This window comes from Bremia lactucae, linkage group LG9 (assembly GCF_004359215.1).
Source record: "Bremia lactucae strain SF5 linkage group LG9, whole genome shotgun sequence".
Classification (NCBI taxonomy): domain Eukaryota; phylum Oomycota; class Peronosporomycetes; order Peronosporales; family Peronosporaceae; genus Bremia; species Bremia lactucae.
The window spans coordinates 2,124,060-2,150,442 of record NC_090618.1 but is presented as its reverse complement, the minus strand read 5'-3'; the positions used below and the strand labels follow the sequence as shown (position 1 = coordinate 2,150,442).

At 43.8% G+C, this 26,383-nt stretch overlaps 10 protein-coding genes across 10 annotated transcripts; 5 read left to right on the top strand and 5 right to left on the bottom strand.

Moving 5' to 3' along the window:
- Window positions 1–5,836: 5,836 nt before the first annotated feature.
- Window positions 5,837–7,045, bottom strand: CCR75_008226 (uncharacterized protein; the record flags this gene model as incomplete). Its single annotated transcript, XM_067966280.1, has 1 exon — window positions 5,837–7,045. The coding sequence occupies one exon, from the start codon at window positions 7,043–7,045 to the stop codon at window positions 5,837–5,839; it is 1,209 nt and encodes a 402-aa protein (XP_067819513.1).
- Window positions 7,046–8,709: 1,664 nt separating this feature from the next.
- On the top strand, window positions 8,710–10,152 carry CCR75_008225 (uncharacterized protein; the record flags this gene model as incomplete). Its single annotated transcript, XM_067966279.1, has 1 exon — window positions 8,710–10,152. The coding sequence occupies one exon, from the start codon at window positions 8,710–8,712 to the stop codon at window positions 10,150–10,152; it is 1,443 nt and encodes a 480-aa protein (XP_067819514.1).
- A 400-nt stretch (window positions 10,153–10,552) lies between these two features.
- CCR75_008224 (uncharacterized protein) lies at window positions 10,553–10,741 on the top strand (the record flags this gene model as incomplete). Its single annotated transcript, XM_067966278.1, has 1 exon — window positions 10,553–10,741. The coding sequence occupies one exon, from the start codon at window positions 10,553–10,555 to the stop codon at window positions 10,739–10,741; it is 189 nt and encodes a 62-aa protein (XP_067819515.1).
- A 298-nt stretch (window positions 10,742–11,039) lies between these two features.
- On the bottom strand, window positions 11,040–12,517 carry CCR75_008223 (uncharacterized protein; the record flags this gene model as incomplete). Its single annotated transcript, XM_067966277.1, has 8 exons — window positions 11,040–11,177; window positions 11,524–11,631; window positions 11,696–11,845; window positions 11,902–11,959; window positions 12,000–12,091; window positions 12,159–12,253; window positions 12,319–12,389; window positions 12,447–12,517. The coding sequence occupies 8 exons, from the start codon at window positions 12,515–12,517 to the stop codon at window positions 11,040–11,042; spliced, it is 783 nt and encodes a 260-aa protein (XP_067819516.1).
- Window positions 12,518–12,606: 89 nt separating this feature from the next.
- Window positions 12,607–14,127, top strand: CCR75_008222 (uncharacterized protein; the record flags this gene model as incomplete). Its single annotated transcript, XM_067966276.1, has 1 exon — window positions 12,607–14,127. The coding sequence occupies one exon, from the start codon at window positions 12,607–12,609 to the stop codon at window positions 14,125–14,127; it is 1,521 nt and encodes a 506-aa protein (XP_067819517.1).
- On the bottom strand, window positions 13,565–15,439 carry CCR75_008221 (uncharacterized protein; the record flags this gene model as incomplete). The annotated part of the gene is made up of 3 exons (XM_067966275.1): window positions 13,565–15,052; window positions 15,112–15,270; window positions 15,329–15,439. The coding sequence occupies 3 exons, from the start codon at window positions 15,437–15,439 to the stop codon at window positions 14,543–14,545; spliced, it is 780 nt and encodes a 259-aa protein (XP_067819518.1). The 3' UTR covers window positions 13,565–14,542.
- Window positions 15,440–15,815: 376 nt separating this feature from the next.
- Window positions 15,816–17,732, top strand: CCR75_008220 (uncharacterized protein; the record flags this gene model as incomplete). Its single annotated transcript, XM_067966274.1, has 1 exon — window positions 15,816–17,732. The coding sequence occupies one exon, from the start codon at window positions 15,816–15,818 to the stop codon at window positions 17,730–17,732; it is 1,917 nt and encodes a 638-aa protein (XP_067819519.1).
- Window positions 17,733–18,108: 376 nt separating this feature from the next.
- CCR75_008219 (uncharacterized protein) lies at window positions 18,109–18,597 on the top strand (the record flags this gene model as incomplete). The annotated part of the gene is made up of 1 exon (XM_067966273.1): window positions 18,109–18,597. The coding sequence occupies one exon, from the start codon at window positions 18,109–18,111 to the stop codon at window positions 18,595–18,597; it is 489 nt and encodes a 162-aa protein (XP_067819598.1).
- A 413-nt stretch (window positions 18,598–19,010) lies between these two features.
- On the bottom strand, window positions 19,011–21,273 carry CCR75_008218 (uncharacterized protein). The gene is made up of 4 exons (XM_067966272.1): window positions 21,252–21,273; window positions 21,104–21,192; window positions 19,878–21,024; window positions 19,011–19,804 (listed from the first exon to the last, which is right to left on the bottom strand). Exons 1-4 carry the CDS (start codon window positions 21,270–21,272, stop codon window positions 19,760–19,762), a joined length of 1,302 nt encoding a protein of 433 aa, XP_067819597.1. The 5' UTR covers window position 21,273; the 3' UTR covers window positions 19,011–19,759.
- Window positions 21,274–21,551: 278 nt separating this feature from the next.
- Window positions 21,552–23,510, bottom strand: CCR75_008217 (uncharacterized protein; the record flags this gene model as incomplete). The annotated part of the gene is made up of 1 exon (XM_067966271.1): window positions 21,552–23,510. The coding sequence occupies one exon, from the start codon at window positions 23,508–23,510 to the stop codon at window positions 21,552–21,554; it is 1,959 nt and encodes a 652-aa protein (XP_067819599.1).
- Window positions 23,511–26,383: the final 2,873 nt, after the last annotated feature.

Sequence of the window (26,383 nt, the reverse complement as noted above, 5' to 3'; positions counted from 1 at the left end):
TGTGCGTTAATGCAATTGACACAAACGGCGCAGAGCATGTCGTCTGCTAACAGTCTCGCCAATTTCGATCAGATGAATTACCCAGTGCATGGCAAGGAACGCCTTGCCATGAATCATGCACTGGCTATGCCTAAGGTCTATATTTTGGGAGATAGACCGTTCATTGTCTATACGGACCATGCGTCTTTACGCGCAGCCGCAAACAGTCTACACCTCTCAAAAAAATGGCGAAATGATAATCTTTCTTCGCGGAGTACAACTTCTTCGTGGAATATAAACCAGGACGACCTTATGCCGTCTCTCATGCCGATTCGCGCGCCGGCCTGACTTTAAGCCGGTTGCGCAGAATAACAGTGACGATAAGCCTACCGGCGCATCTATTAACAGTGAGCATGAGCCCACAGTTGCAGTAAAAAGAGTTACGTCATCAATATTACTTGGCGACGCTAGAAGAGCTTATCAAAGAAGATAAGGCTCGTGAAGGGTTGATGGATTACATTAAAGATCCATCACAACAATTCTTGAAAGGGTTGTCGAATCTGTATCGATCCGTTGAGCATCGACACACAACATGCAATAGTTTACTGTATTACACTGCAATTGCTGGCAACACGCCTCGTGTCGTCATCCCCCCACATCATAATTTGCGTTTACGCATCATGTATGAGTGCCACGACGCACCAATAAGTGGTCATTGTGGACGTGAAAAGACCTATCAGACGATAAGTTGCGACTTTTACTGGCCACGCCTGTGTGAGCTCGTCCGCAAGCACATAAGTGCTTGCGATTGTCAACAGGTGAAGCCTAGTGCTTCATCCCGCGCTCCGTTTTAACCTCTGCCTGTTCCGGCAGAGTGTTGGCAGTCCGTATCTACAGACTTCATTTTTAATATTCCGGATGACGATCAAAAGAAAAATGGTATTCTTGTGTCTTACTTATCGTTTCAGCAAGATAGTCCATCTTGCTGCAAGCCGGGGGTCGATCACAGCAAAAGCCTGTGCTCGCGTCTTCGTTTGCATCACAAACATAAGGGTGGGTCACAATTTTAATCACACCCAAGTGGTGAATCTAATTAATTTTTCTTACACGATATTTCGACTCCATGGGTTACCCTGTAAACTGGTCTCAGGTCGAGACCCCAGATTCACGGCGGAGTTTTGGCAATCTGTGTTCAAATCACTTGGATCACAGTTTAAATGTCAATGTCTGACCATAGTGAAGCAGATGGTCAGACAGAACGTGCCAATCGTATCCTCGAAGAATTACTTCGCGGATACGTCAACTCTTTTACGAGTTGGAGCCGATGGTAGAACTTGCCACTACAAATTCAGTGCATGCTTCTTCAAAGCATACACCGTATTTTGTGAACGGCTTACACCATCCGCGAATACCCACCTTGTTTGAGTGTAACTCTAAATTAAAAAGAATGGACGCGCTCAAGTAAAGAGAGCAATATAGCTTTTGCTCATCACGCATTGAGCGTACAGCGGTCATTGCGAAGGATACTAATGTTGGTTCAATCAACATTGAAGTGGACAATTTAATAGCGATGATGCTATTACTGATTTTGATACTGGAAGACTCATCATCGAAAACAACATTATTGGTGAGAACAATTGTCCTAACTCGCGTACAGGATGACTCTAGCTGTCATCCCTCTTAATGTGAATGCAGTTTTATTCATCACATACACAAGGGTGGGTCACAATGTGAACCACACCTAAGTGGAGGGTCTTATTACTTTATTAAAGTAATTGATCATTTCCTCAAGTACACAAAGTGTACTTAACGGGGACTGTGTAACATTAGGGAAACTTTAGCCCGTTACAGCAAGGGTACCATGCGAGCTGCTATCATTCCCTTCTACTTGCTTCAAATCTACGCCATGTAAAGGTATAATCACCAAGCAAGAATTATACTAAATATACTTATCCTACCTTGAGTTCATCTATAGACTGATGCTAGCTAGACCGGATTTCATGCACTTGTATTCGGCAACTCAATAATGAGGAGAATGACATATCCGCAGTGCGTACCGGTCGCGCTGAAGACAAAATAAACGGAGTCAGCAGGAGAATTCGTGCTGGCTAGAGACGCAGTAATCCGTTTCGTACAGGATTCTATCGCTGATACAGTGGACCGGCAGAATCGGAACTTTGACAAAATTGGATGAGCAAGCATGCTTTCATTTAATGTATACAGTGGGGCTTGAGCCCCACTGTATACGGTAAACCTACTCAAACATGCAGTGACAAATGTGAGCAGTAATAAATTACTGCCCAGGTATATCGAACAATGCGTACACGATCGAGCTGTCTGGCGTTCCTCCATGGATGAAATATTTTGCCGAGCTGTCACCAGCTCGTTTAGAAGGGACTAATGTGTCCGTTCGTTCGCCAGTTGATCAGTCGCAACTTGCTCACAATTTTTTAATTGGTCACGAGAAACATTATCGACCATCACCGCTAACTCGCGACGGATCGCTCGTGATCATTGGCCTCCCTTAGATACTTTTCAAGTCACGACGCTGACTCGGATTCGACAAACGAGGCAAGCCCGAGTATACCCTCCTTCCATATCCATTTACTGATTCGAGGGGTTTGAACGAGTTATCTCGTTCGATGGCGAGGGTATCCACCCTCGCATGATAGTTGGGAATCTCGTTATAACTTGATATGGACGTTTCGGGTCTCGTTCGACAGTACGACGAGACCCATCCTCCTCGACAGAGGATCTATCAGAGAACGAGCGCTTCCTGTGCTCGTAAAAACATTAGAGGTACTCAATCCTTCCGCGCATCTCACACGAGTTTAGCGTCCTCTAATAATGGTCTTTAAGGGAGTATGCCTCTTTGGGGCATGACCTGCACACTTAAAATAGCATGGGCACGAGTCTCCCTACGAGAGGTAATGAATCCCTCAGACGGTGCAGCTTGTAGCGTGCAACAACGGTCGTTTTTTTTAGCTGTTCAAAAAAACATCCAGTTTGTCATGCCAGGCCTCGTAGCCCATGCTTTGCACATTCTGTACAAATGCTTCCCAAGCTTGGAACAAAGGAGTGACATTCTTTGCCCGCTTACACGTGTATAACTGATGCCGGAAAAAGGCATCGATGAAAAATTTTATTTTTTTCCTCACCAGGCTTGTAAAACCTGGATGAGTCGAATAACGGGAAATGGTAACCTTCGTTAGTCAAATCAGATTAACGAGTTAGGTTGCTCTTACGGGGCAACCAAGGCTTCTTTTTAGCAGCAAATCGCAAAACATTGCGGTCCCTATCCCGTTTGCTCATGTTAACGCTACCATTACTCTTGGAGTGATCCTTAGAATCACCCCGTCCCTGGTGCCGCATACTAGCACCACCAGAAGCAAGCTTACCGAAGTGACCTTTACGATCACCTCGCTCCTGGTAATGCATACTGACATCACCAGAGTTTTCGTCGTTCATGGAGTCATCACAAGATGACTCCGAACCAAAAGGGTTTTGACGAAGCGTCAAATAACTTCGTCATCACCTCTTTGGCTAACACGCTAGAGCCCGAAGGTTTATCGGACATGCGCGCACGGGTTTCGATACCATGCGCAAACGAATTGGTTTTTGAACAAGATCAATATTGCAATAAAATTGGAATTTGAAATAAAACCAATAATGCAAGTTTACAGAGAGAATTAAAAGTGTTCTCTGTCACTTCACATCACTCACTACTGTGACTGTTGGTTGAGGGGGCGGGATGTAACGGTGTGTCCCGTTACATATATATTACTTTCTATAGGAGGAATAACTGTTATTATTCCCTATGAGAGGAAATAAGTTAAAGAAGTACAAATTTATTATCTTTAATTACATTAACTTGATAATTCCATTTTTATAAATTTGGTAATATTGACGCAATGAGACATTATTTATCCTGATTGATTGATTTAAGTTTCAATCAAACCCGCCAAATGTCCCATGACACGATTGTGCGGTGCGCAAGTAGGCGCCATACATTGGTAGGAGTTCATATAATAGAGTCAGTAGAAGATAGAAGATCCTTACGTAAAAACCTAATACATTATACAGCTTTGCTTTTTCTCTATGCTAAAGCTTTAGAATCTAGCTTTAGCAGCTAGACTTTTAAGCAACTTAGAACCTTCCTCTACACTCGTGTACGTGAAGTGGTCGAGGCGCCCCAATTTCACTGTAATAAGTAGAAGTATTATCAGTACTAGCAAAGGGTGCCCCGTTACAGTGGCCTCTAAGAGCTCAACCGCTAATAGATAAAGTAGGGAGGCGAGCGGCCACCCTTGTCGAATGCCTGATCACTGAGATGTATTCATTACATTCTCCATCAACTTGGAAGGAGGCCGTCGTCCCGATATGCAGCCGGTTGATCGGCTAAATACATCGTGCATTAGAACCAAAGGTCGGTAGGCCTCATATAGAAAGTCCCTAACAACCGTATCGTATGCCTTCCGAAATTCGAGCATCAGGATAACTAGGCTATTTCTGGCCGCTCAAGTATCATCGTGCTGGGCCGAGGCAAGTTGAGAAATCATCATCATTCCTAGCTTTAACATATATCATCTATGGACAAAATGTTGCTGTGACTGCCCGATTAATTATGGCAAATCCGCTTCAGTCGCGTTGCTAGCACCTTTGCAAATATTCTGTAGCTCATTTGCAGTAAGGAAATAGGCCGATAGCCCTTGGCATCTGTCGAGTCTCCCTACTTTCGCAAAGAAATAATTAGAGCTTCCAGAAAACAGGGCGGTGGATCAGCGCCATCCAAAATTTCATTGCTGATGGCCACTAGGACAGGGGCAATGATAGCAGGCGTGTCCTTGTTAAAGTCATTTTAAGTCCATCAGGACCTTCCGCCTTGTGTCGGCTTAGGCTTGCAATGGTTGTCAAGATTTCCGCTTCCGTCACCTTGGCTAAAAGGGCCTGATTCTCACTATCCGATAATAAATGATTGCTGGGGACGCTCACAAATTGCCGGATGGCCGATGTCGAACCCTTCAGTGACGTCGTATGATGCTAGCAAAGGTGCCCCGTTGCATCACTGTTGTTGAAAATGACCGTCTGGGTGACTACCCGTGAAATTTATGTCGGTGGCAAATAAGTTAGCATCAGAATGGTCAACAGTACTAAAGATTAGGCACTGATAACATTACTAGTCAACCTACACGGATTACAGTGAAGTTGGGGCGCCTCGACAAATTCACGTACACGACGTGCAGAGTAAGCAGGAAGGAAATCCTAGCTACCAACGATTAATTCTAAGTCTTCAGAACAGAGAAAAGTAAAACTGTATTAATATATCAACCTCCTACGTAACGATCTTCTATATACTCTGACAATATTATATAAATAACAAACTATGTATGGCGCCTCCTTGCGCACCGCACAATCTCGTGACGATTGCCTGGATTGATTTGAATTTGAAACAACCAATCAAAAGAACTAATGTCTTATGGCATCAATATTACAAAATTGGAACTATTAAGTCAAATTATTAAAAAAAGACAGTATATTTGTACTTCTTTGCTTATTTCCTTACATAGAACATAATACTAATTATTACTCTTTTAGGAAATAAAACTTGTGAAGACGATTAATTGCTCCGTGACGTCACGTGTAGTGGGGGGTACCGATTCATGCGTTAAGTTACGTAGAATTAAATGTAAATTATTTCAGCATTAATTTTTTTAATAAGCAAATAACTTATCAAGACCGTCCAGCGTTGTAAAGGATGTCAAAGATTGTGAGTGCTACAGCCCTTGGCAATGTTATTTCTATCTGACTTTAACGACGGTGCACAAATCTAAGTTTTTGTAAAGGAGACACCTCATGTTCATAGCTCGAGTTGATTGAGACGTGCTGCGGCGGTCAAGAATTGTTTTATTCTTGTATCCTGTGATGTTTTTCCCGACCAACTCGAATAGAGAAGCTCAATACTTTTTTTTCTGACGACGCCATCGGCCGCGGCTGTCGAGCCTAGAAATTCGAGTGTATCGGCTAACGGCCCTTCTGGGCAGACCTTGTTTTTTACAAGATATACGTTGACATACTCCATCCAAATTGCCCACACAGGATTCTTCTCGACATAATCAGCCGAGATTGTAAGATCAAAAATCGACATGACCGTCTTTGGGGTAAATTTCGGTGTTCTCAAGAAGAAACTGACAAAACTTTTCCGAAGCGCCAAAGCCTTTTCACTTTCGTCTGAGCCTAGTCGACTAAATATCTTGACCACCGTCGTGTCGGCTTCCGGGTGGTTGACAAGAAATTTTTCTATAAAAACCTTCAAGAAGGAGAAAGCTGAATTCGTAGCCAAATTGCTATCATGAATGTCGAGCCCGAGGATCGTTACGACATCAATTGGCTGCAAGTTCGCTTGAATCCATCGCTCGGCGAAATGGATTGGGGAATAGACATTGTTTTGTAAGTTTTTAGCAGCTGCATTGCCCAACAGTTGAAACGTCTTGATCATTAAAGGTTCTGCGGTTTTGGTATCATCGAGGTACGTCTTCATTAAATCGAGCCAAACGTTACGTGCAGGATGGTTAAAAAAACTGTCGCTATCGAAGTCGAGCCGAAGAAGCTCTGCGATTTCTCCAGTGTGCTTCCAATAGGGCCCAAATCGGTTCACGGTTTGCTTGTCGATAATGTCTTTCGGTGTAGCCACCGAAGACATAGGGCTATGTACGGACTTGTAATATTTCCAGTACCTTAGAAGAACCGGCAACCGTTCCATATATGCTATTGGTTCGTTTAAGTTGAGTTGTAACACGTCATAGAATTCCATTGGCGAAATTGATTCATGTTCGATGGTGCACCATCTTGCAAATTGCGTCTCCTCGAGTATCTTGGCGACAGCTTTCGTGTTTTTATCCTTCGACGCTTCGAGGAGCACGAGAAAGAAGTTGGTTGGTTTGAGGTCGTCCATCATTTTTTTCGTGATGATGACATGAGAATTTTGCATGGAATTCTGCTCGAGTATGCTTCGGGCCCAGCGTTTCCACTGAGGACTCTTAATGATATTGTTCTTGATTTTATCCATCCTGAGCATATCCGTTGGAGTGGAAATTACTTTTATCGTTGGGGGCGCAAACCTGATGGATAGACCAGCGAGGAGTTTCTTCATTAAGCCTGGCTTATGGTCGATATACTGTAAGAGGGCTGTAGAAGACGACGGCCCATTCCTCTCTTCCGAAGCGGCATTATAAGGCACGAGAGCCTGTGTCGCGTTCGTATCATACGCCGGTGGTGGTAACGACTTGAAGTCCTTCGTTATGAAGTCCGCATAAGCGGTTGAGGCCAGGTGGCCAACCAGTAGAAGCCAACAGTGAAGAAGAGTAATGATGCTTGTGCGCCAATGCGAAACTTAAGAAGTGAGAAATGAACTGTTATTCGATTCGTCTAGCGTAGGGAGTAGTAAGCTCACAGTCCCTCAGAGAGCGAGGTATTGCTCGAATCAATGGCACAGCATCGATCTGTATCAAGTACTGTCGTATTTTTGCTCATTTCCGATCCAAAAAGGCAAACATTTTCTATGACCGTCGATTTTAACACTACAGTACTTGAAAGCCCCTCGGACTGTAAGTTAGCGAAAATCAGCTGGTTTCCAGTAGCCAGCTATAGGCCTCTTTGCCAAATTTCTCACCAGTGTGATCTCCTCCGGATCTTGCTATTCCTTACCTCATTATCACGACGAAGACGAGTACGACCGGATTTGCTGCTAAACATAAATATAAAGGTATGGGTGAATTCAAGCTTTTCCGCAGTACGGATTTTTTGTTATGCATAATAAATAATCAATTTGAAATGCACAAATACAGTTTCATCGTCATCAATATATTACTTTCTTGTTTATGGCACCTTCCACTAACCTTTTTATAGGTTAGAATACGGGGCTTACATTGTTTATGGCACTAAGAAACTACACTCATGGAGGCAATAATACTGTTTAGTACGTGTCTCTTTACTCTGGTCGTCGCCTTTAACTCGCCATTTTAAAGTTCGTTTTAGAAACCTAACTTACATAGTGCCGACTCACACCGGTATGTTAAATTCTATGCCAATGTGGCTGCGCGTCTTGTGAATAACATAGTGCAAGGACGCAAATACTTTTTTGTCTTTTACTCGCAGAAAATTATCTTCGGACAAAAGAGCCCGGAGGGCCGAGATTTGTCTCATGTTGATGGCAATGCAACTGCAAGTGCTTATTATGTAATTGGAAGAGTCAGCAATCTTTTGAGTGCTAGCAAATCGCTTCTTCTCAATTCCCACTCGGGATATTTATCCCTTGTTTTCTATAGGCTCTTGGGCTGGACGTCTTCCAAAGATTTACAATAATGACACGTGCACCAGTTAACGTCTTCCAATGATTTACAATAATGACACGTGCACGACGTCAATTCTTTTAAACTTTTAAAAAATGCAGTTTATCCACCCATCTCGAGAGATATGCTGCATCATTGACCATCATCCAGACCTTGCAAACAAGATTTATTCTGCGCCATTGATTCCTCGCTGTATCCCTTGAGACAAATTCAAGAGCATCTGCTAGGTCGCATACATCCTCACTAGGCTCGACAAAAACAATTCCGCGCAGTCCTCACTTTTTAAGTTTCGCATCGGCACACAAGCATCATTCCTCTTCTATACTGCTGGCTTTTACTAATTGGCCACCTGGCCACTACCGCGTATGCGGACTTCTTGAGGATGAACTTTAACTCGACTCCATTGCCCGTTATTGATACTAGCGCGAAAGAGGCTCTCGTGCCCACTAGTGTCGCTGCCGAAGAGAGGAATGGGCAAACGGAAACTTCATTCGTCGTCGACCATATTAAAAACATGCGCACTTCCAAGAATTTCTTCAGTGATTTATTTCCAAAGGTCGACAAACAACTCTGGTCGGGAAATCCCTTTACAAATCATGAATGGAAAGACTGGGCCAATGAAATGATTTCCACTAACCTCGACACTAAAGACATTGATGCGCTCATTGCGCAACATATGATGAAATTACTCGGGCCAGAGGGATTTTTTCGAGCGCTAGATAAAGCGGCAAAGGATACAAGCACGAAAGCTCTCGCCAAGAAACTCGAGGAGACGCAGTTTAAAATTTGGGACACGTTGAATCCTGGCGGGAAAATGACATCAAGTGTCTATACGGCGCTTCAACTCGGCAATCTCGATGTCAATACGTTTAACAAGCGGCTGCCTATACTTTTCAGGTATTATAGGCACTTTATGGATAAACATTTCCCTAGGTCCGCGGAACTACCACTGGATATAAAAGACAGTATCGACAAGGAAACCGTGAAGCGATTTGGGCCATATTGGGCGGACACGACCGCCATCGCAGCGCTCTTGGGGCTCAATTTCGAAAGTCCCAATTTGTTTAAACACCCTGCAATCAACATTTGGCTGGACGTAATGAAGATGTGCACTTCTCGTCAAAAACTTGTAGACCCTCTCATAATCCGTACGTTTCAATGGCTGGGCGCAAGGGCTGATATGGAAAATCACGCCCTTGACCACGCTATTCTTGATTTCGCCGACCGATGGAATCGTGAGAATGTGCAACCCTTTGAAGTCTTAACCATCCTTGGGCTCAGCTTGAACCACAACAATTTGGCTTCGCAATCCGCTTTCCCTATCTTGAAAGCCTATTTGAAACAATTCGTTTTAAAGCCTGGTCGTAAAAACCTGAAATCGGTTCACAATATATTTTATGATCTCGCTGTCGACCAAAGTGACGTGGCCGCATTCCAACGAACAAATTTTGTCTCTTTCTTCGTGATGCGAGACTTTGACGCGGCGGATGTAGCGACAATTCTTGGTATCGAGACCACATTTAAAAGTTGGAAGCAAAATGTAGTGTGGATAATTTGGGTCGAGTATGTCGTGGAGTATCTTCGTCATCACAAAACCTACCCGGTGCCGATTGAGGAATCACTCAAGCTCCTAAGCTTGGTAAACAACGGCGACCTGTATAATCTTTCTAAATTCCTCTCGGGGTTCGAGAAAATAGAATTCAAGAACGATGTCGTGAAAAAGTTTTTGGATAGGCATCTTCCTCAACCAAATCATCGAAGTCCTGAACGCAAGGACCCTGATGTGATTTTAAATTCATTGAATTGGCTGAAGTATGAAACGTGACCGCTGTATCGAACAATTTTTGATTATTTTTTCGATATTGGACGTGCCGATAACTTTTATGTGCTTCTTGAAGACCCGTGCGAAGTAGGATAGAGTCTTTAAGGGGCACCGATTTGGAGGATCGACAGATATCGAGCGACAAAGTTTTGATAACGTGACGTAGCTGTCTTAGTCAGAGTGCACGTGCACAAGGAACAAGCATAAATTTTAAGCTCGTAGAAGTCGCGTAGTCACCACTTTTGGCGTAATATAAACAACAACATATTTCTTTAATACGATGTTTCGTTGTTGTTAGAAGCTCTTATTCTAGTGCGGAGTTTAGTACAGCTTTCGGTGTTGCTTGTGCAATGTACTTTGAAAACAAAGGTGTCATCGTTAAAGAGTGCGAAACACGGTCAAGATGGAGCGACCCAATGGCAAAAGGCACGAAGGTTTGCGAGAGTTGAACACCAAGACGAATGAAAAACTGCTGAGCACAAAGAGGTGGAATGAGACGAAGCTTGGACGAGAATGGCTATTGAGTGGACAAGACGAGTGTCTGGTGCCAGAGCTTCTAAAACCAAGTAATGGTCTGAATACGCTCAAGTAATTTTAGGCAGCTTCCACATGTGCCGTTGTAGACAACTCAAAATTGTTCATGAGACTCATTCATGACGACGTGAAACACTTTGAATTGTCGGAGGTGTCGTCCATTGGAACTGATGCCTGTGGCAACGCAATCGACGCTGTATTCTCGTCCTTTATGTATGTTAAACATGTCAGAATGAGTACATCGGCAATCGTTGGACAAGAGTATAGTCGTAAGGCTGTCGCTGATGGGTTTTTATGCTGGTTCGATGAACTTACTACCAGTTCTACCTGCTATGATTCTAATTGACACCATGCACTCACGTCAAAGTCATGTCGTCCTGTTGTGAAATTCTCTGCAACATACTAGCCGAACAGCAGCCGCGCCTCGCATTACTGTCCGTTAGCTGGACAAAGTCTTTGGGGACATTGCCATCTTGGTGATCGATGATAGCATGCTTTTTTTACCGAATTGAAAAATAAAATCATGCAAGTAATATATATGGTAAAGGTGCCTTTTAGCAATATCTTTCAGCATTACTAAGCTGCTTTTGCCGAGGCCTTACTTTCAACTGCTTCTCCTAAACATCATCAAGGTATATAAAACCTTTAGAAACAATTAGTTACGCAACACGATGAGTGACGACAAGAAAAAAATACGCACCGCAAGGCTAAATACAATGATGAGCATCCATTTATATACAAACTTCACTACACAATCGCCGGCCCCGTCAAGGCTTTGAACAATCTAAAGCACGTACGCGAATGAAAGAACTGGCACACTTTCTACACTGCTTAACTTACCTGGTTATTCATTTTGAAGCAATGGACGGACTCGGCTACAATGAGCTTCTTGATCTCTTCGTCATAATCAAGAGCATCAATATTGGCTTTCATTGTGTCGCGCAAAGCCTTCACACGCACCAAACTTGACGTAACGTAAGCATATCACGGGCATTGTCACACAAAGTCATACCTTGGTGCTCTTGACATCAAAGACAAAGCAATTGAGTCCCTTTCCCTCAGGCGGAGCAAAGCTTTTCTTAACTAATTTTTTAATCATCGTGCCTCCCGCGAGCATTGCCATGTACATGTGGAAGCAGTACGGTAGTACCAAGATCGGGTTCTGTAGTCAGAAGTTAGAAATTAAAAAAAAAACATTATTCAGCAAATTCGCAAAACCTTTTCCTCGAGCTTTTTCAAGTGTCTTGAGTACAATAACACAGTACCAAGGTTTAGGCTACCCAATAGAATGATTGATACGAATCGTTTAAGCGTACTTAATGTAGTCTCGCACAGCTTTTGTTGGTTGATACTTGTTGCTCCAATCTTCGCCAAGATAGAATTGCAGGTCCATTGCAATACTATCCGCCTGCAAATAAATTATGTTAATTTCCTAAAAAAAAGAGCCTTCAGTCCTTATCAAGTCAAGCCCTGACCCGAGCGATCGTGCCGAGGAGCTCATTTAAACCAGTAAAGGCCTCGTAGTCTTTATATGCTTCAATGGTCGACTCCAACTGCACATAGACGTAGTCTTGCAGCAAGAGATGCAATTAAACGCGTAGAGCTTGCACTCAATCACAAAATCAAGACACGTACAAAAAAGCATCAAAGCCCGTCCGTAGAGCTGTTTGTCAGTCAGCGCCACTAGTAGCTTCAAGTTCACTAGGCTAATCCCAGTAGAAAATCAATTAGTACGTCAGTGTAGACATTAGCAACAGGCATACTTGTCTGAGACGTGATGAATATTTCGCGTAGCAGCACGCATCTGCTCAGTAAGTGATGGGGTTCTTTCCATGATGTAATTGATTATTTGGCGGTGTTTAATATGCCTTTTTTGGGTGAATAATCTTTAATCACCCAAAACCCAAGCTTATCTTCCCACGAATGGCACTAAAACGTGACAATGCACGCTCCTCTACCGCTATTGCTGAGGCGCTTGATGCTAATTACGCTCTTATTGCAAATCTGCAATCGCTAGAGAATTATTTTGCTGCAGCAGAGGCAAAGCTGCTGGCACGAATACAATCTATTCGTCGTGAAGTGGCGCTGAAAAGAGCTCAACAGTCGATGGACTCGCTGCTACCTTCGACTTCTCAGAAAGAAACGTTGCGACAATGCTTTGAACGTACTCCACGCATTCGAGCGAAATTCTCAGGAACCACAATTCGCTCGTACCTTCGTCCACAAGTGTCGTTCTTTACTGACGAGGAAAAGCGCAAGCGGAAAGTGGGGCGACCAAAGAAGAAGCAAAAGACGCTGGAGTCGACAAACATCGATACGAATGAGCACACAAGACTTGGAGCTTTAATTGAGCCTTCAATAAATGCCGACACGAAATTCCTACGTGCGCACAGCCACGAGGCCTTTGTTGCGGCTCCACCGGCGATTTTTTCGGCTCGCGAACGCAAAGTTGTCAAGGACTTTGCCGAAGATTTTTACATGACCCATGCTCCAATTGTTGAAATGTCTTTACAAGTATGGAATGGGATACACAAGTGGCAAGAGATGCGAAAGTCTCGACAACTCCCAATCGAACGCTCGGGGTTTTCTTGTAAATTATGGTACGATCTTCACGAAGCACCCACATTGCGTCTATGTGCATGGACGAAGGAAGAAGATGTTGCATTACGACGTTTAGTTGATGATTCAGCACTTGTGAATCAGTGGCATGCAATTGCGAAACGCATGCCATTTCCAGGCAGGCCTCCCGCGCACTGTCTTACTCGATATCAAACGGCATTGTGTGCAAGCAATGCCAAATCAAGCTTTACGCCAGAAGAAGACGCCATTGTGCGTCAAGCGGTACCCATTTTTGGCGAAAAGTGGAACGTGATTGCCGATTTACTGGATGGCCGATTGGCGGAACAAATTCGCCATCGGTGGCAATTGACGCTTGCACCTGGCCTTCGACGGGGCAAGTTTTCCGTCATTGAAGATCGACGATTGATCCTTGCGCTTTGTGCGTATACTCCCCGTAATTGTGACTTTGATCTCGATGCCGTCGCGTGGAATGAGATTTGCCATCATTTACAAGGACGAACGCCGCCAGCGATTCGAGACCGCTTTCTCAATTGTTTGAATCCAGAATTATCGTATCGCAAGTTTACAATGCAGGAGGATCAAATGATTCTTGCACGCGTACAGGAATGGGGCATCAATTCGGCACGAATTTGGCCTCGACTTGCGGCAGAATTAGGCGATCGCACCGACTCACAAGTACGACGGCGTTGGAAAGTATTGGATCCAACAGCCTATGCCAAACGAAGTCAAGTGCTCGAAGAAGCAAGTGCGCTCCAAACAACCGCCGTGTTTCGTCGACGATCGATCCATCGACACAGTACTACTAGAAACAAAACGCACACATCGCGAAGCTCGTACAATGGTCGAACCGTTGAAAACGAATAAAAGGGTTTCAAAATCGAATCGAAATGACTTTTTACAAAACGATTTTGAATGGAGGTAATGAAAACGTAGCGATCATGAAACGTTTACAATGGCGGTTTTTTTCTTAACACTTGATGCAGTTGCCATGACGATTAAGGCATTGCAATGCTGTTGTCTACGGAAGTGGAGAAGGAAACGTTTTCAATGCCGTGATTGGATTGGATTGATAGGAAGACGAACGAGATGGAACAAGGAGAACGGTTTGTTATCCTACGCTACACCGTGTTGAGGTCAACGGATGCTTTTATTGTGAGTGCGACGTGCTGTCAACGACTTTGGGTACACTGATGTATTAAATGGATCAAAAAACTGGCCTTGCCTTATCAAACGAGGAAAAAGAAGACAATCAAGCGAATTCATTCGTCATGGTTTGACTTTACTCGACAAAACGAAGCTGTCCCAGTGCTAATACAATAAGAAGTACCACAAAAGCCAATGTCCCGAGTGCGTAATTCGGTTCACTAGGCTTCATCCATTGTTTCGCTTGGACTGCGGTCGTTGAAACATGCTTTTGTTTCTCTTCTAATAATTTTCCGCCCCAACGCTCTTTTTCTTCGTTCTTTTGCTCCAGTAGCTTCGCCTTTAACGTCGCCATGGCATCTCGAATCTTTCGATCCTTGGGGTTATTCTTTGCGGCTTTTGTTAGCATTTCCTTTGCCCTTTTCAAGTCGCCTTTCAATAGCGCCGCATAGCCTCCGCGATACAATGCCTTTTTGTTCTCAGAATCAATACCAAGTGCTAGATCGGCCTTTTCAATAGCTTTCTTCAATACTTCGTCGTTCCGATCGCCTTCGTCCGGAGCTCCCTGAACAAGATAGCAAGCAGCCAAGTTCATATACACTGGCAATCGCACCACATTGACGTCTGCACGATTTCGTGAAGTAAACTATTATAAAAAACGTCGCCCTTAGTACTGGTATCGACATAGGGATCGAGTTGCTTTACCTCGAAATGCCACGTGGCTTCGTCAAAATCCACGTGGTAAAGAGCACGTTCGTACCATTTTACTGCCTGATCAATTGCACCATTTTGAAATTGCGTCGATCCTCGTTGACGACAGAGGTCGGCACGCTCAATACGCGTCTCAAAGATGCAAGAGCGTTCCTAAAACAAGATGCACACGATATTTAATGGTGCTTATGCGACGAAAAGAATCACTCACATCGTGCATAAGGACTCTGGCCTCTGTATCCATGTTCGCGTCGATTTGAGAAGCGTTCATGGCTACAAGATGACCCCCTTTAGCGGCAACACCTTCGGTCGATGAGGTCATTATTCGTTTCGTGTGGCACGCGATAGGTGGAAATTGTTTGATTTTAGAAATGGTACAGGGTACATAATGTTCACGTTTTGTTGCTGCAACTTGAGCTTAGGGCCATTGTAGCCATGTGGTTTATCTTCTTGAGAGGATGTCTCCCTAACCCTATTAGCTTACTGTCATACGTTATCGACTGTCCATCCCCTTTTTCTACAGATTTGTGTCTCAATCGTGATCGAGTCGGACCGTAAGAGCGAGTCAAGCTGTGACTTGTGACAAAGTGCCTTGCATTACTTATCTTGGACCATCTCGCTTATTTGATCTACAAGCTTTTCCATCACTGCTAGACCGACTATCGTACGTAAAATAGTGCTGCAACGACGACGGCGAAATGCCGAGCGAGCGGTCGTCCAGGAGCTACAGCTTCATTTCGGAAGGTTCATTCTGCATTGATGAAACAGCCTTTGACTGGGACCGAATTGTAGCTGAGAACGGTGTCAGCAAGGAGGAATTTGGTCTCAAGGTTCTTCGAGATCTGAGAACCCCTTCGTTCACAGTCTTGATCTCTAAGGACGACACAGTTAGTGGACTGGCGACATCAAAACTTGTTAAAGCAACTACGAACGCTAGTGATTCGGAACTTCTTGACTTTGAGAAGACGTGGATGGACTCGGAGATTCCAATGGTGGGAAGGTCTAGCTCTGCGCCACCCTCAATTCAGCTGCTACAAGAAGTGCGCCGGCCGTCTGAGAGGATAAGGGCGACGACAGCTCCTCCCACAAGCTTCTTCAATCACTTATTGTATGGCAGTCTACGTGCTGGCACAATGGCCAAATTATTTTCGCAGCCGTATTGCGGATTAGCCGTCTCGGCAGCAGCGACGGGATTTATGATCCCGTTTCTCGTCAATGCATTTCAACCGCTACTTTGTGTCTATTTAAGCTTCAATAACGACCAATGCATTGCCACCGTGCAATGTCTTAAATTCCCGGGGGTTCTTAGTTTTTTTATTGGTCTGCTATCCGATTTGTACCCAATTTGGAGCTTCCATCGCAAGTCGTACATGCTGCTTGGGTGGATTTTTGCTTACATGGCACTTATGGCGCTCGTGACAATTTCCTCCATCGATGAGAACACAAATTTTAAGAATCCCACCGTTCGAACGTTCTACGGAGGTGTTGTGTACATACTATTGATGATGGCTACAAGTTTAGGCGTCACAATGGCTTCCATCGTGGCATTTGCATTTTTGGTAGAATTATCGCAACGCGAGCCTATTCACGAACGCGGCAAGTTAATGTTGCAATATTTGCTAACACAAGAAGCAGCAACATTATTCGCTAATATTGTCATATCGTGTGTCGTGGGTTACAATGACAAATACGAGAGAACCGAGTCGGTGATTTCAATAAAAATGATTCTCTTGATAATGGCAATTGTAACGTTAGTACCTATTCCTGCTGTGTTGTTTCGTCTCGGCGAGGAGCCTCGACAACTTAGAGTCGACTCGGTCGATCGATTGTTGCTTGCGCGTCACCTTTGGAATATTTTACAGCAACAAGCTGTTTGGCGCATCCTTTTGTTTGTTTGTACGTCAGTATTGCTGTCGTCGTTTCAATTTCACTATGCAAACAATGCCGTCTTGTTCTGGGCGCATGCATTGCCGACAGCAGAACGCGTGGGTGCCATTTCAACGCAAGCAAGCTTGCTTTTATCAATGGTGGTCTTTCAAGTCACACTATTTAATTACAGTTGGGTACGCCTTTCGATTGGCGGGTTGATCCTTGGTGTTATAATTCGCTTGATCGTAGCGTTACCGACAATTTTTAATGGGTTACGCAGTGCTTGGTTTATTTTATCCATCTTGTCGTTCAATGGGGTCTCGTATGCGGCAGTGTTGCTCGTCACGACGCTGCCTTTGGTGGAAATCACTGAAAATTGTCTTGAAGGGGCAACGACGGGCTTTGTGGCGTCTTTCACTATTTTGGCTCGAATGGCAGCTCTAGCAGTCTCGGACGCAATTCGCACGTCAAGTCCCGAGCTTAAACAAGACTTCTCAAAAGCTGTGATTGTCCAGGATTCGCCAGGCACGCGCAAGCGAGTATTGTGTTTTGTCATGGCAAATTGTGCCATTAATTTATTGGCGTTGGCGCCAATTCTTTATTTATTGCCTCGTCAGAAGCTCGAGGCTCAGGAGATGCGCACGTATGGCGGTTCCAGTCGTTTAGCAAGAATTGCAATTATTGTACTCTTTGTCGGCCTTATCACCTACACCGCTACGGTCAATGTTTATGCGTTTTTAAATTAATCTGTAAGTTAGTGTTTCCTCAATTATAATTTTTGTAAAATTATTCTTAGAGATGCCTCCGCTCTCGTGCTCTTAAATTGTTTCAAAACGTTCTCCAATCATTAAAGTGCAGTCAGTCACATTTTTGCTCCATTACTCGGTCCAATTCTACAAAAACTATGAGCGTCATGTAATTAAGTAATTCAGGTTTCGTATAAAAAAACTTCTCATCAATTATTTTTAAAAAAAAAAAAAACGTGTTAATTAGTTATGAGATTATTACTAAAGATATTAAAGAATATTTAATTTTATATGAAAATTCGGTTAATTTATCAAAAGAAGAATTAAAAAATTTGATGGAAATCAAACTAAAAAGACATTAAGTTCCAGTATACCCATGCGCGTACCTGCCATAGCCACATGTCTTCGCGACGTCGCTCGTCACGGTTCTTGCATTACAGAGCTGCAGCTTTCGAAATCTAGCGATCTCGTGTGTCGCCAACTCATGTGCGAGCACGTGGGAGACGCGTGTTCTTGTCGTCTCGCGTTGGCGCTAGAACGAGTGCCGCATCTTCGGCACCTTGATTTATCGAGGAACCAGCTCCGCATGCTTCCTGATGCCGTGTACGCTCTGCAGTCACTTAAAACGCTCAATGTGCAGCAAAACCAGCTCACGACGCTTTCCACGCACGTTCAGAACCTTACGCAGCTTCAGACGCTCGACATGAGGCACAATCAATGCAAGACATTGCCCGTCCAGCAACTCGAGACGCTCGAAAGGCTTCAGACTGTGCGCATCGGCGGGAATAAACACTTGATCCAAGCGCTTGAGAATCAAGAGCTTATGTTATCGGACGAATTGCTTCATAAACTTGTGCTCACGTAAAGAGGCGATTAAAGCTACAGCATCTGAGCGCCAGCGTTGCCAGTTTCTTGGTTAAGAAGGCCAAATAGAAACACCAAGACGGCAAGTTTCGCCAGCGTCTTGGACTATAAATGAGATGCCGCTTCGAGTTGCTTGCGTGCTACGAATTCGACAAGAAACGTTTTCTTTAATTTGTTATAATTAATTATTTAATGATAAGTAATATAGATTCTCTAATCAAAAATTAAATTACAAAATGGTAAATGAGTGTAAAATACTTTTTGAATCTGAAATTGTTTTTTAAAAATATATAATATCTAGATTTTATCAAAATAATATGTAAGAATCCAAAATATATATATATATAAACGACGTAAAAAAGACGTTCTTGAATAGAGTTCTTATGAATTCTTTAAGGTTTAAAATTGAGCGAGGTAGAATCAAAGTGGCGTACGTTGTATTTGGAAAATCTATACAACAGCAAGGCTGAGAATATTTGGTGTGTCATTTCGTTTTCACCCACTCGACTATTAATTTGAAAAGATCTTGGTGTCCGCATATTGATACAACGGACTTTTGTGAGTTGACAATAAAGGTTTTTTAGTGCTTGGGCAGCTCTTTTAAATTATCATTTATGAGCCACGTACGTCGAGATCTTACCACGCTCGAGCGGTTCTAAAGCGTGTGGAGACAACTCCTGGCTCATAATGTTGAGCACAGGCATACTCCACAACTCTTGCTAAAGTGCTAGCATACCTCAAGAGTAGTGGTCATTGAGTCAAATATGCTATCAATTGTAAGAGACTTGGAACCTTGACACGTTAACCGCTGCCCAAGTCTTGTCACGGCTCTCAAGAGCTATCACTGAGGAAAGTCTCGAGAAAGGATCCCATTTACTAAATTCGCACGCATTAGTAAACACTTGTCTGGTATCCACAGAGACACTCGTCAACCTTTTCAACACATTTATTCCTCGTCATGCCCAATTGGTAAACGATCAACTGTTTCAAGCCTCGTCCGATTTACGTTACAAATTCATTCATCCCAAGCAGTCGACACTACCATGCACGCGCGTAAGCAAATTGACCGAATCAACACTATTCCTTTCAAGTTTGCAAGTTCATTCATTAGACCGAAACTTGCTGGCTTTGCCACTCCACTAGTACTTAACACACTCGTTTACTCAACCTATAACATCATTCTCGGCAAGACACATGCGATAGCAGCTCTAGAACCACATCAAATCGTTAGTACCCACTTGCCACTGCACCAATACCCACGCAGTAGGTAGTATACCGCACCAGAAACTCGTCTTCAGTCATTGTCAAGAGATCGTGATCGTCGACGCCATCCAGTCGCTTACACTCGCCATTGACTAAAATCGTCGCGTCACGACAGCCATTCGTCTCGCTGTTGTCGTCAACACACCATTCCCATTCAATCTCTTCAAGTTCGTCGTCCTCCATGGCGTCAATATTCATATCGGTCTCCCAACTGCCTTGCGTTTCGACTTGAATCTGTACTTCGTTTTCATCCGTTTCGCCATTATATCGCTCCAACTCGGCCATGTACGCGCGCTTGAATGCCTCTTGGCGCTCTTCTTCCGTCATTTCAGACTGTACCAACAAGGTGTCCGTGCTGGATGAAGTCGTTTCACGCATTAAATCCTTTCCACTTTGCGTCTCAACGGCATGTTTCGCAGCCATGTGGCCACTAATGGAACTGCCCTGTAAAAACGCAGGCAATGCTCGAGGTGCGGCCAATGGTTGCGTCGCGGTCTCTGTCTCCTTGTGTCGATCTCGACTGTTTAAATACTCGTCCTCAACCGTGGACGTACTCGCAATATCCACAATAATCTCTTGCTCCTGGGTCCCGTACGGATACAAAAACGACGTTAAATTCCGATCGTCTCCACGAGCGCCAACACCCGTGTTTCCATGGCGTCCACGGCTTCCAGAACCAGCTCCTGCTTGTGTCCGAGTGTGCTGTCCTCCGAGACCCGCAGCACGATTATCACTTGGCAAATTCGTCGGCAAAACCTGTCCTTGTTTCACAAAATCCCCAATGCGACGCAAAACTTCATAAATTCCATCGTGCATGCCCTGTTGTTTATTCATTTGGTCTTTAAACTTTCGTTGCAACGATTGAATTCGAACGAGACGGTCGTTATTGTCACATTCCAAGAGAATGGCATTGCAATGGCCACATCGGAATTGATATTGACCTGGAAGAAGCAAGAGCTGGGCTTCGAGAGCTGTGTACTCGCGACCACACTCGGGGTCGCTGCATTGGAATGTCTGGCGCTCAATCTCGAGCTGTTCACTGTCTTTCAAGTGTTCGTGCATGACGTAGAGCCGATATTGAATCACATCCACAAAGTACTTGTAGTCAATGTACCAGTACGATGTCGACGAACTCCCGCCCGCGCGCTTGTCGTTAAGTACTTCTCTAGGAAAAACACCATACAAAACACATAGTGAAGCAATTGGAAAAAGGCCAACGAGAGCGAGAAAAAGGTGCGACGTACTCGCACACGAGGTGATCTTGATGCAATTCATTCATAATTTTGCGAACTTGACGGGTCTGAAGATTTACTGCGTTTCCCATTTCGTCATCCTAGCGTAAAAGAGAAGACGAATGAGCAAAGGTGGGGAAGACGCGAGTGGCTTGCAGACCTTCATAAACTTCTCGCGCATTAATGCACTCAGGACAACAACGTGTTCATCGGAATAGAATGCACTGTTTCCAAAAGCGAGGGATGCGAGTTAGTAACGAAGATCCATACACGAGGCTTATTGCGCTCGTGACGACGTACCGCCCCACGAGGCTCACGAGTTTCTCGACGAGCCCGGCCATGTTGTGTTTTATAATTTAATATTCGGGTGCGTTACATCAACTAGCAAATATAAAAAAAACACAATGTAAAAACCTTTTTTGGACACTTTTGCATGAATTGAGAGAATCGGTTTTTCTACCTATGTACGTCCAAAAAAATGATCTACCTTATCTTGTAATTCTTTCACCACCGTCTTCACCTTGGAGTGGAGCATATCTGGAATATGCTTCGCCCCGGCAGTCAATTTCTCGACGTCGTTGACGTTAAAGCATCGGAAAATCATATCACTTAATTGCTGCTGCGGCTCCGTTGGATGCATGGTCACAAACGTCAATTGGTACATATCCCAAGTAGACAGCAGTGGATTAATAAAGTAGTGCGGTCGGAAGGTATGTAGCCGTAACATCTTAAACATGTCGTCCTGGGTCAAGTTTTTCCGAGACCAAAAGTGGAAAATTTTCGCCAATGCTTCTCGGCTACTTCGGTTGTCCATCATCGCCGATGTAGTCAAATGGTTGATGGTCTGAAGCATCTCGTGGGGAAGTGCTTGGCTTGGTAGTCTTGCTCCGTATTGGGCGAGGAATGCGAGCCAAAGATCACGCAAGTCATGATTGAGAATGCTGGCATCAATCTTCTTGATGCCAAGCATCTTGAGAAACGTTTCCGGCGTTGTTTCCAACGAGACCCAGAGTTTTGCGAACGCAAACATGTCGTCGCTGTTGCCATGATGGCATAGCAGCTTCAATGTCTTGAGAATTGAGGGCTCTGCTTTGGGATTCTTAAGGAGGAACGACGCTACATACTGTAACCCGAATTCAACCAAAGGTCGGTTCTTTATCTGACCTCCTTCGTTATCGAGTCGAAGAATCGTCAGAACCTCGGATGGCTGAAAATTGTCTCGAAAGAAATTAACGAATCTTGTTTGATACTTCCTGCTTCTTTCATGTTTTAGTCCGACGAGCTTGGAAAGTACCCAGGAGAGCATTGGATCAGCCTTCCTGTGAGTCAAGATGTATTTTCGCATGTAGCTCATGTACAGTTGGAGTTCCAGACGATTGATCCACGAAGAATCCGCTTGATTTTTGCCGAGCTGAAGCATTTTTGCCACGTCTTTCAGGGATCGGTCCGATGATATCCATCTTCGACTAAATGTTTCTTTGATTTGAAGGCTTCGTTTGTTGCCAGCGGCGGCGGACGACTCCAAAAGTCGAAATGTTTGAAGAAACGTTGCCGATGCAACGAATTTCTCGTCGAGATACGCCATCATAAAGTCAATCCAAATATTAAATAACGGATGCTCCACTTCTCGTTCATTGTTGAATTTAAGCTCGAACATTTTTGCTACCATGTCGGGTTCCTCCTTGCCAAACTCACCAAAAAGCTCAATAGTCCGCTTAGTTGGTTCGTCCATCACTTCTTTCAACAACTTGGGGACTTTAAGCTCTTCCACGGGCGTTGCTAACATTAAAAATCTGGACCGAAATTTGAGATAATAACGGGTCAGCTCAATATCCGATTCCAAGTGTTGAAGACCAAGCTGTTCACGAAATTCTTCCGGGAAAACCTTGTTCTTTAGCAAACGGTCATACTCGAGTCTCTCGAAATACTTGGCAGTCTCGGAAGTTTCTGGATTTTTAGACGCTTCGTGGAGCTTTTGGAAGAAAAGGGGAAGCCCAAATTCTTCCACCATAATACGCGTGAGTTCTTCGTCTCGTTTAGTACGATCCGGAATGGCTACCTTGACACGCTCAACCCATTTGATCCACCGTTTACTGGTAAAGAGATTGCTCTTGACGCGCTCTACATGGAAAATCTTGAAGGTTTGCTGGGCAAGATCTTCCTGCGGGATTCGAGGTTTGACCCAGAATTTCGACACGGCTGCGACAAGATGTTTTTTGTGCGCGTTTGGAAAATTCGAAGGATCCGTGATTTGCCGCAGATTTAGTACCTTCTCTTCATTAAAAGCGTTACCATACCCATCGGCCCTTTTCTCGATTGAAGGCAATCGAAGCGACGTGGAGTTCACGTCGTCTGTTGCGAGGTCACCGCGTGTGGTGGCTGCCAGGAAAACGGCGAGGACCAGTACACGAAGATTCATAAAGCTTGAGCTGAGAAGTGAGTGACGAATTGAAGAATGAAGTGTGCACGACAAATTTGTGGTAGCTAAAAAGAGCTTTAAATTATCTTGTCCGAGATGATGTCACGAAATTGCAATCTGTGGTAGCGAAACTGCTTTGAACCTTGTAAAGAGCGAGAGCCGAACCCAGGAAGTACGACCCTTTCTTTATAGGTTAAAGCTCGAAAATCGCCTAAGCCAGTTGCTTATAGAACAATTTATTTACTCGCGGCATTTTTTTAGATTCGTTTAAATAAACAAAAACACTGCGGGAATGCAAATACCGCGTTTTTGCACGCTCATTGCTGCATAACGAAATGAAGCAAACTTTGTAGCAGCATCTTGAGTGATAAACACTAGCTCAGATGAAGAAGGAAAGGCAGCCAGCTGTTTACGAAGACAAAGGCCTGAAGTATGACCATCTGGAGATTGCTGATCCGCACCCGAATATAACACACTCCGGCTCTGGATCCGACACGTGACGGGCTCAACATTTTCTCAGTCTCATGATTCGCTATTTTTTCTTCTCTGATTGGACAAGAAATCTAGTGGTGCTTTGTTCTCGAAGACCGTAATACTTTTGTACATAGAGTGACAAATTTAGGAGGTTTGAGACGGATCACTCTGTGCGACCAGTCCGAGGTGCAACACCAGTTATGCGCGATAAAAAACCAAGCTCTGGTGATTCCGTCCTTCTCAGACGTGCGCTTGCAATACTTTTGTAAGCTTTCAAAAAAATTTAATACGAGAGCTCATTGTTCGCCGTCGCGTGAAAATCGCTTGATGCAGTAGCGTATCGAATATGAAGATATCATTTGTTCATTTTATACGCTTGAAATGCAAGATCTTGTAAAGATTTGGAGCAACCTCCGATCTCTTATGATCGATTGGTGTGAAGAAATTTTATATGTCTAATAGCATGACATCATGCAAGAGGCTGCATAAAGCTCGTGCTAAGAACGTGTCTGAAGAATTTTAAAACACCAACTTTTCACTATCGATTGGTTTGCTAGAATTAAATTTGTCTAAATGCATGACATTTTGCAAGATAATGTACTAAGCTCGTGCTGAGAACGTATCATATATTCAGTAGTGACAATAATTGATTTTTAAGGTGATGTTCCGATGCAATTTGTGTAACGGGGTGTATCGTAACATAAAATTAACACTTAAAGGTTGTTAATTAATATATTATCTAAAAGGTTGATAATTTTTGGAGAATATTACTTTGTATAGTAATGGTCCGAAATCTTATCCATGAATAGGTGTAGGCCATTATATCTATTTATCCCGCAGACTAATCAGCTGTAAACGTCAACAAAGAAAGAGACAGATAAGATTTCAATTGCATGTTAAGTATTAGTTTTTAATTAAGTTAGCATTAACAGATAGAAAGAAGAGATACTTAATAATATTAATACAGTTTTCATTTAACCCTCTTTAAGTTAGTTGTCATAAAGAGAAGTCTTCCTCTGCACGTACTAGTGTACGTGAAGTGACGTAAGGCGCCACTCGCAACTAAAGTAGTGCGAAGTGGACTCGTACTGAAGCAGTACAAGTCGTAGTGCCCCGTTACACCTGGTAGCACTTTGAAGTCCGTCCAAGGACCACGTTTCCTTCATCTAACATGGACATGTTAGATGAGAGTGGGAATACGCATCACGTTTCGCGTGATAGCTACTCCTTTCTAAGTGAAATAGAAGGAGAGCGGTCGAACGAATGAGTTTAACCGTAGGGAACGATGCAATCTTGGCCATGCTGTCCGGTTTAAACATAGATGCCCTCCATTCAGCCATCGCCAAGTTCATACAACATGAACTTGACGAGATGAAGGAGAAGTGTAACGGGGCACTACGGCTTCAGTACAAGTCCACTTCGCACTGCTTCAGTTGCGAGTGGTGCCCTACGTTATTTCACGTACACTGTACGTGCAGAGGAAGACTTCTCTTAAGACAAGTTAACTTGGAGTGTGACTTGTACTGTTTCAATATAATTCAGTTTGCTTTGTTCATGCTAACTTTATTATAATCTAATACGAAACATGCAAATGAATTCTTATCTCTATCTTATCTGTAACTCTCTTTGATTACTCCTACAGCTGATTAGTCTGCGGAATAAATAGATATAATGGCCTGTACCTATTTATGGATAAAAATTCTGAATATTACTATAAAAAGTAATATCCTCCAAATATTATCTACCTTGATGATAATATATTAATTAACAACCTTTAAGTGTTAATTTCATGTAACGATACACCCCGTTACATCGCCCTCCCTTAAACGACAATCACTCGGAGTGTCATTGGATGGAGTGGTCGTCATGTGACGAGTTAATTTTTAAAACGATGTTGATTGGTCAGATATATCATTTCAAATTCCATCGCATGAAGAATCAACTCATGCGGGGTGACGATAGTGCTGCGCCTTCGGCTGCGGTCGTGGTTCACACTACGGCAGACGGAACGTCTGCCGTAGTGTCTTCCACTCGCACAACACTAGATGTTGCGAGTGCACGTGGTGATTCACCACATGAATACGACCCCTCTTTGGAGGTCGACCACGAATGTAAGTCGGATGAAATGGCCGACTCGGGGAGAATGGAACAGTCGCCTGATATCCGTCAGGCGGCTGACTATGAGCCTTCGAATGCGAGGGCTCATTCTGATAGACGAGTAAACAGTCTATTTGGATCCGACGATGAGGATGATCCTTCATCGCCCATACGATCTCCCATACGGTCACCAGCACGTGTCTCTGTGTAAGGTGACGACGATGGCGTAAGCCATAGTAAGAAAAGTTCTTGTTGTACCTCTGCTTCAGTGGTTATCACTCAGGGGAGTGAAGACAGTAAAA

What these genes read in the sequence shown, in the direction of transcription:
- CCR75_008218 (XM_067966272.1), bottom strand. Translation starts at nt 21,272, where the DNA reads ATGCGCGAGAAGTTTATGAAG. An exon ending in TGCGCGAGAAGTTTATGAAG is followed by an intron (nt 21,193 to 21,251) that starts GTCTGCAAGCCA and finishes CTTTTACGCTAG; the next exon opens with GATGACGAAATGGGAAACGC. An exon ending in CAAGATCACCTCGTGTGCGA is followed by an intron (nt 21,025 to 21,103) that starts GTACGTCGCACC and finishes TGTTTTTCCTAG; the next exon opens with AGAAGTACTTAACGACAAGC.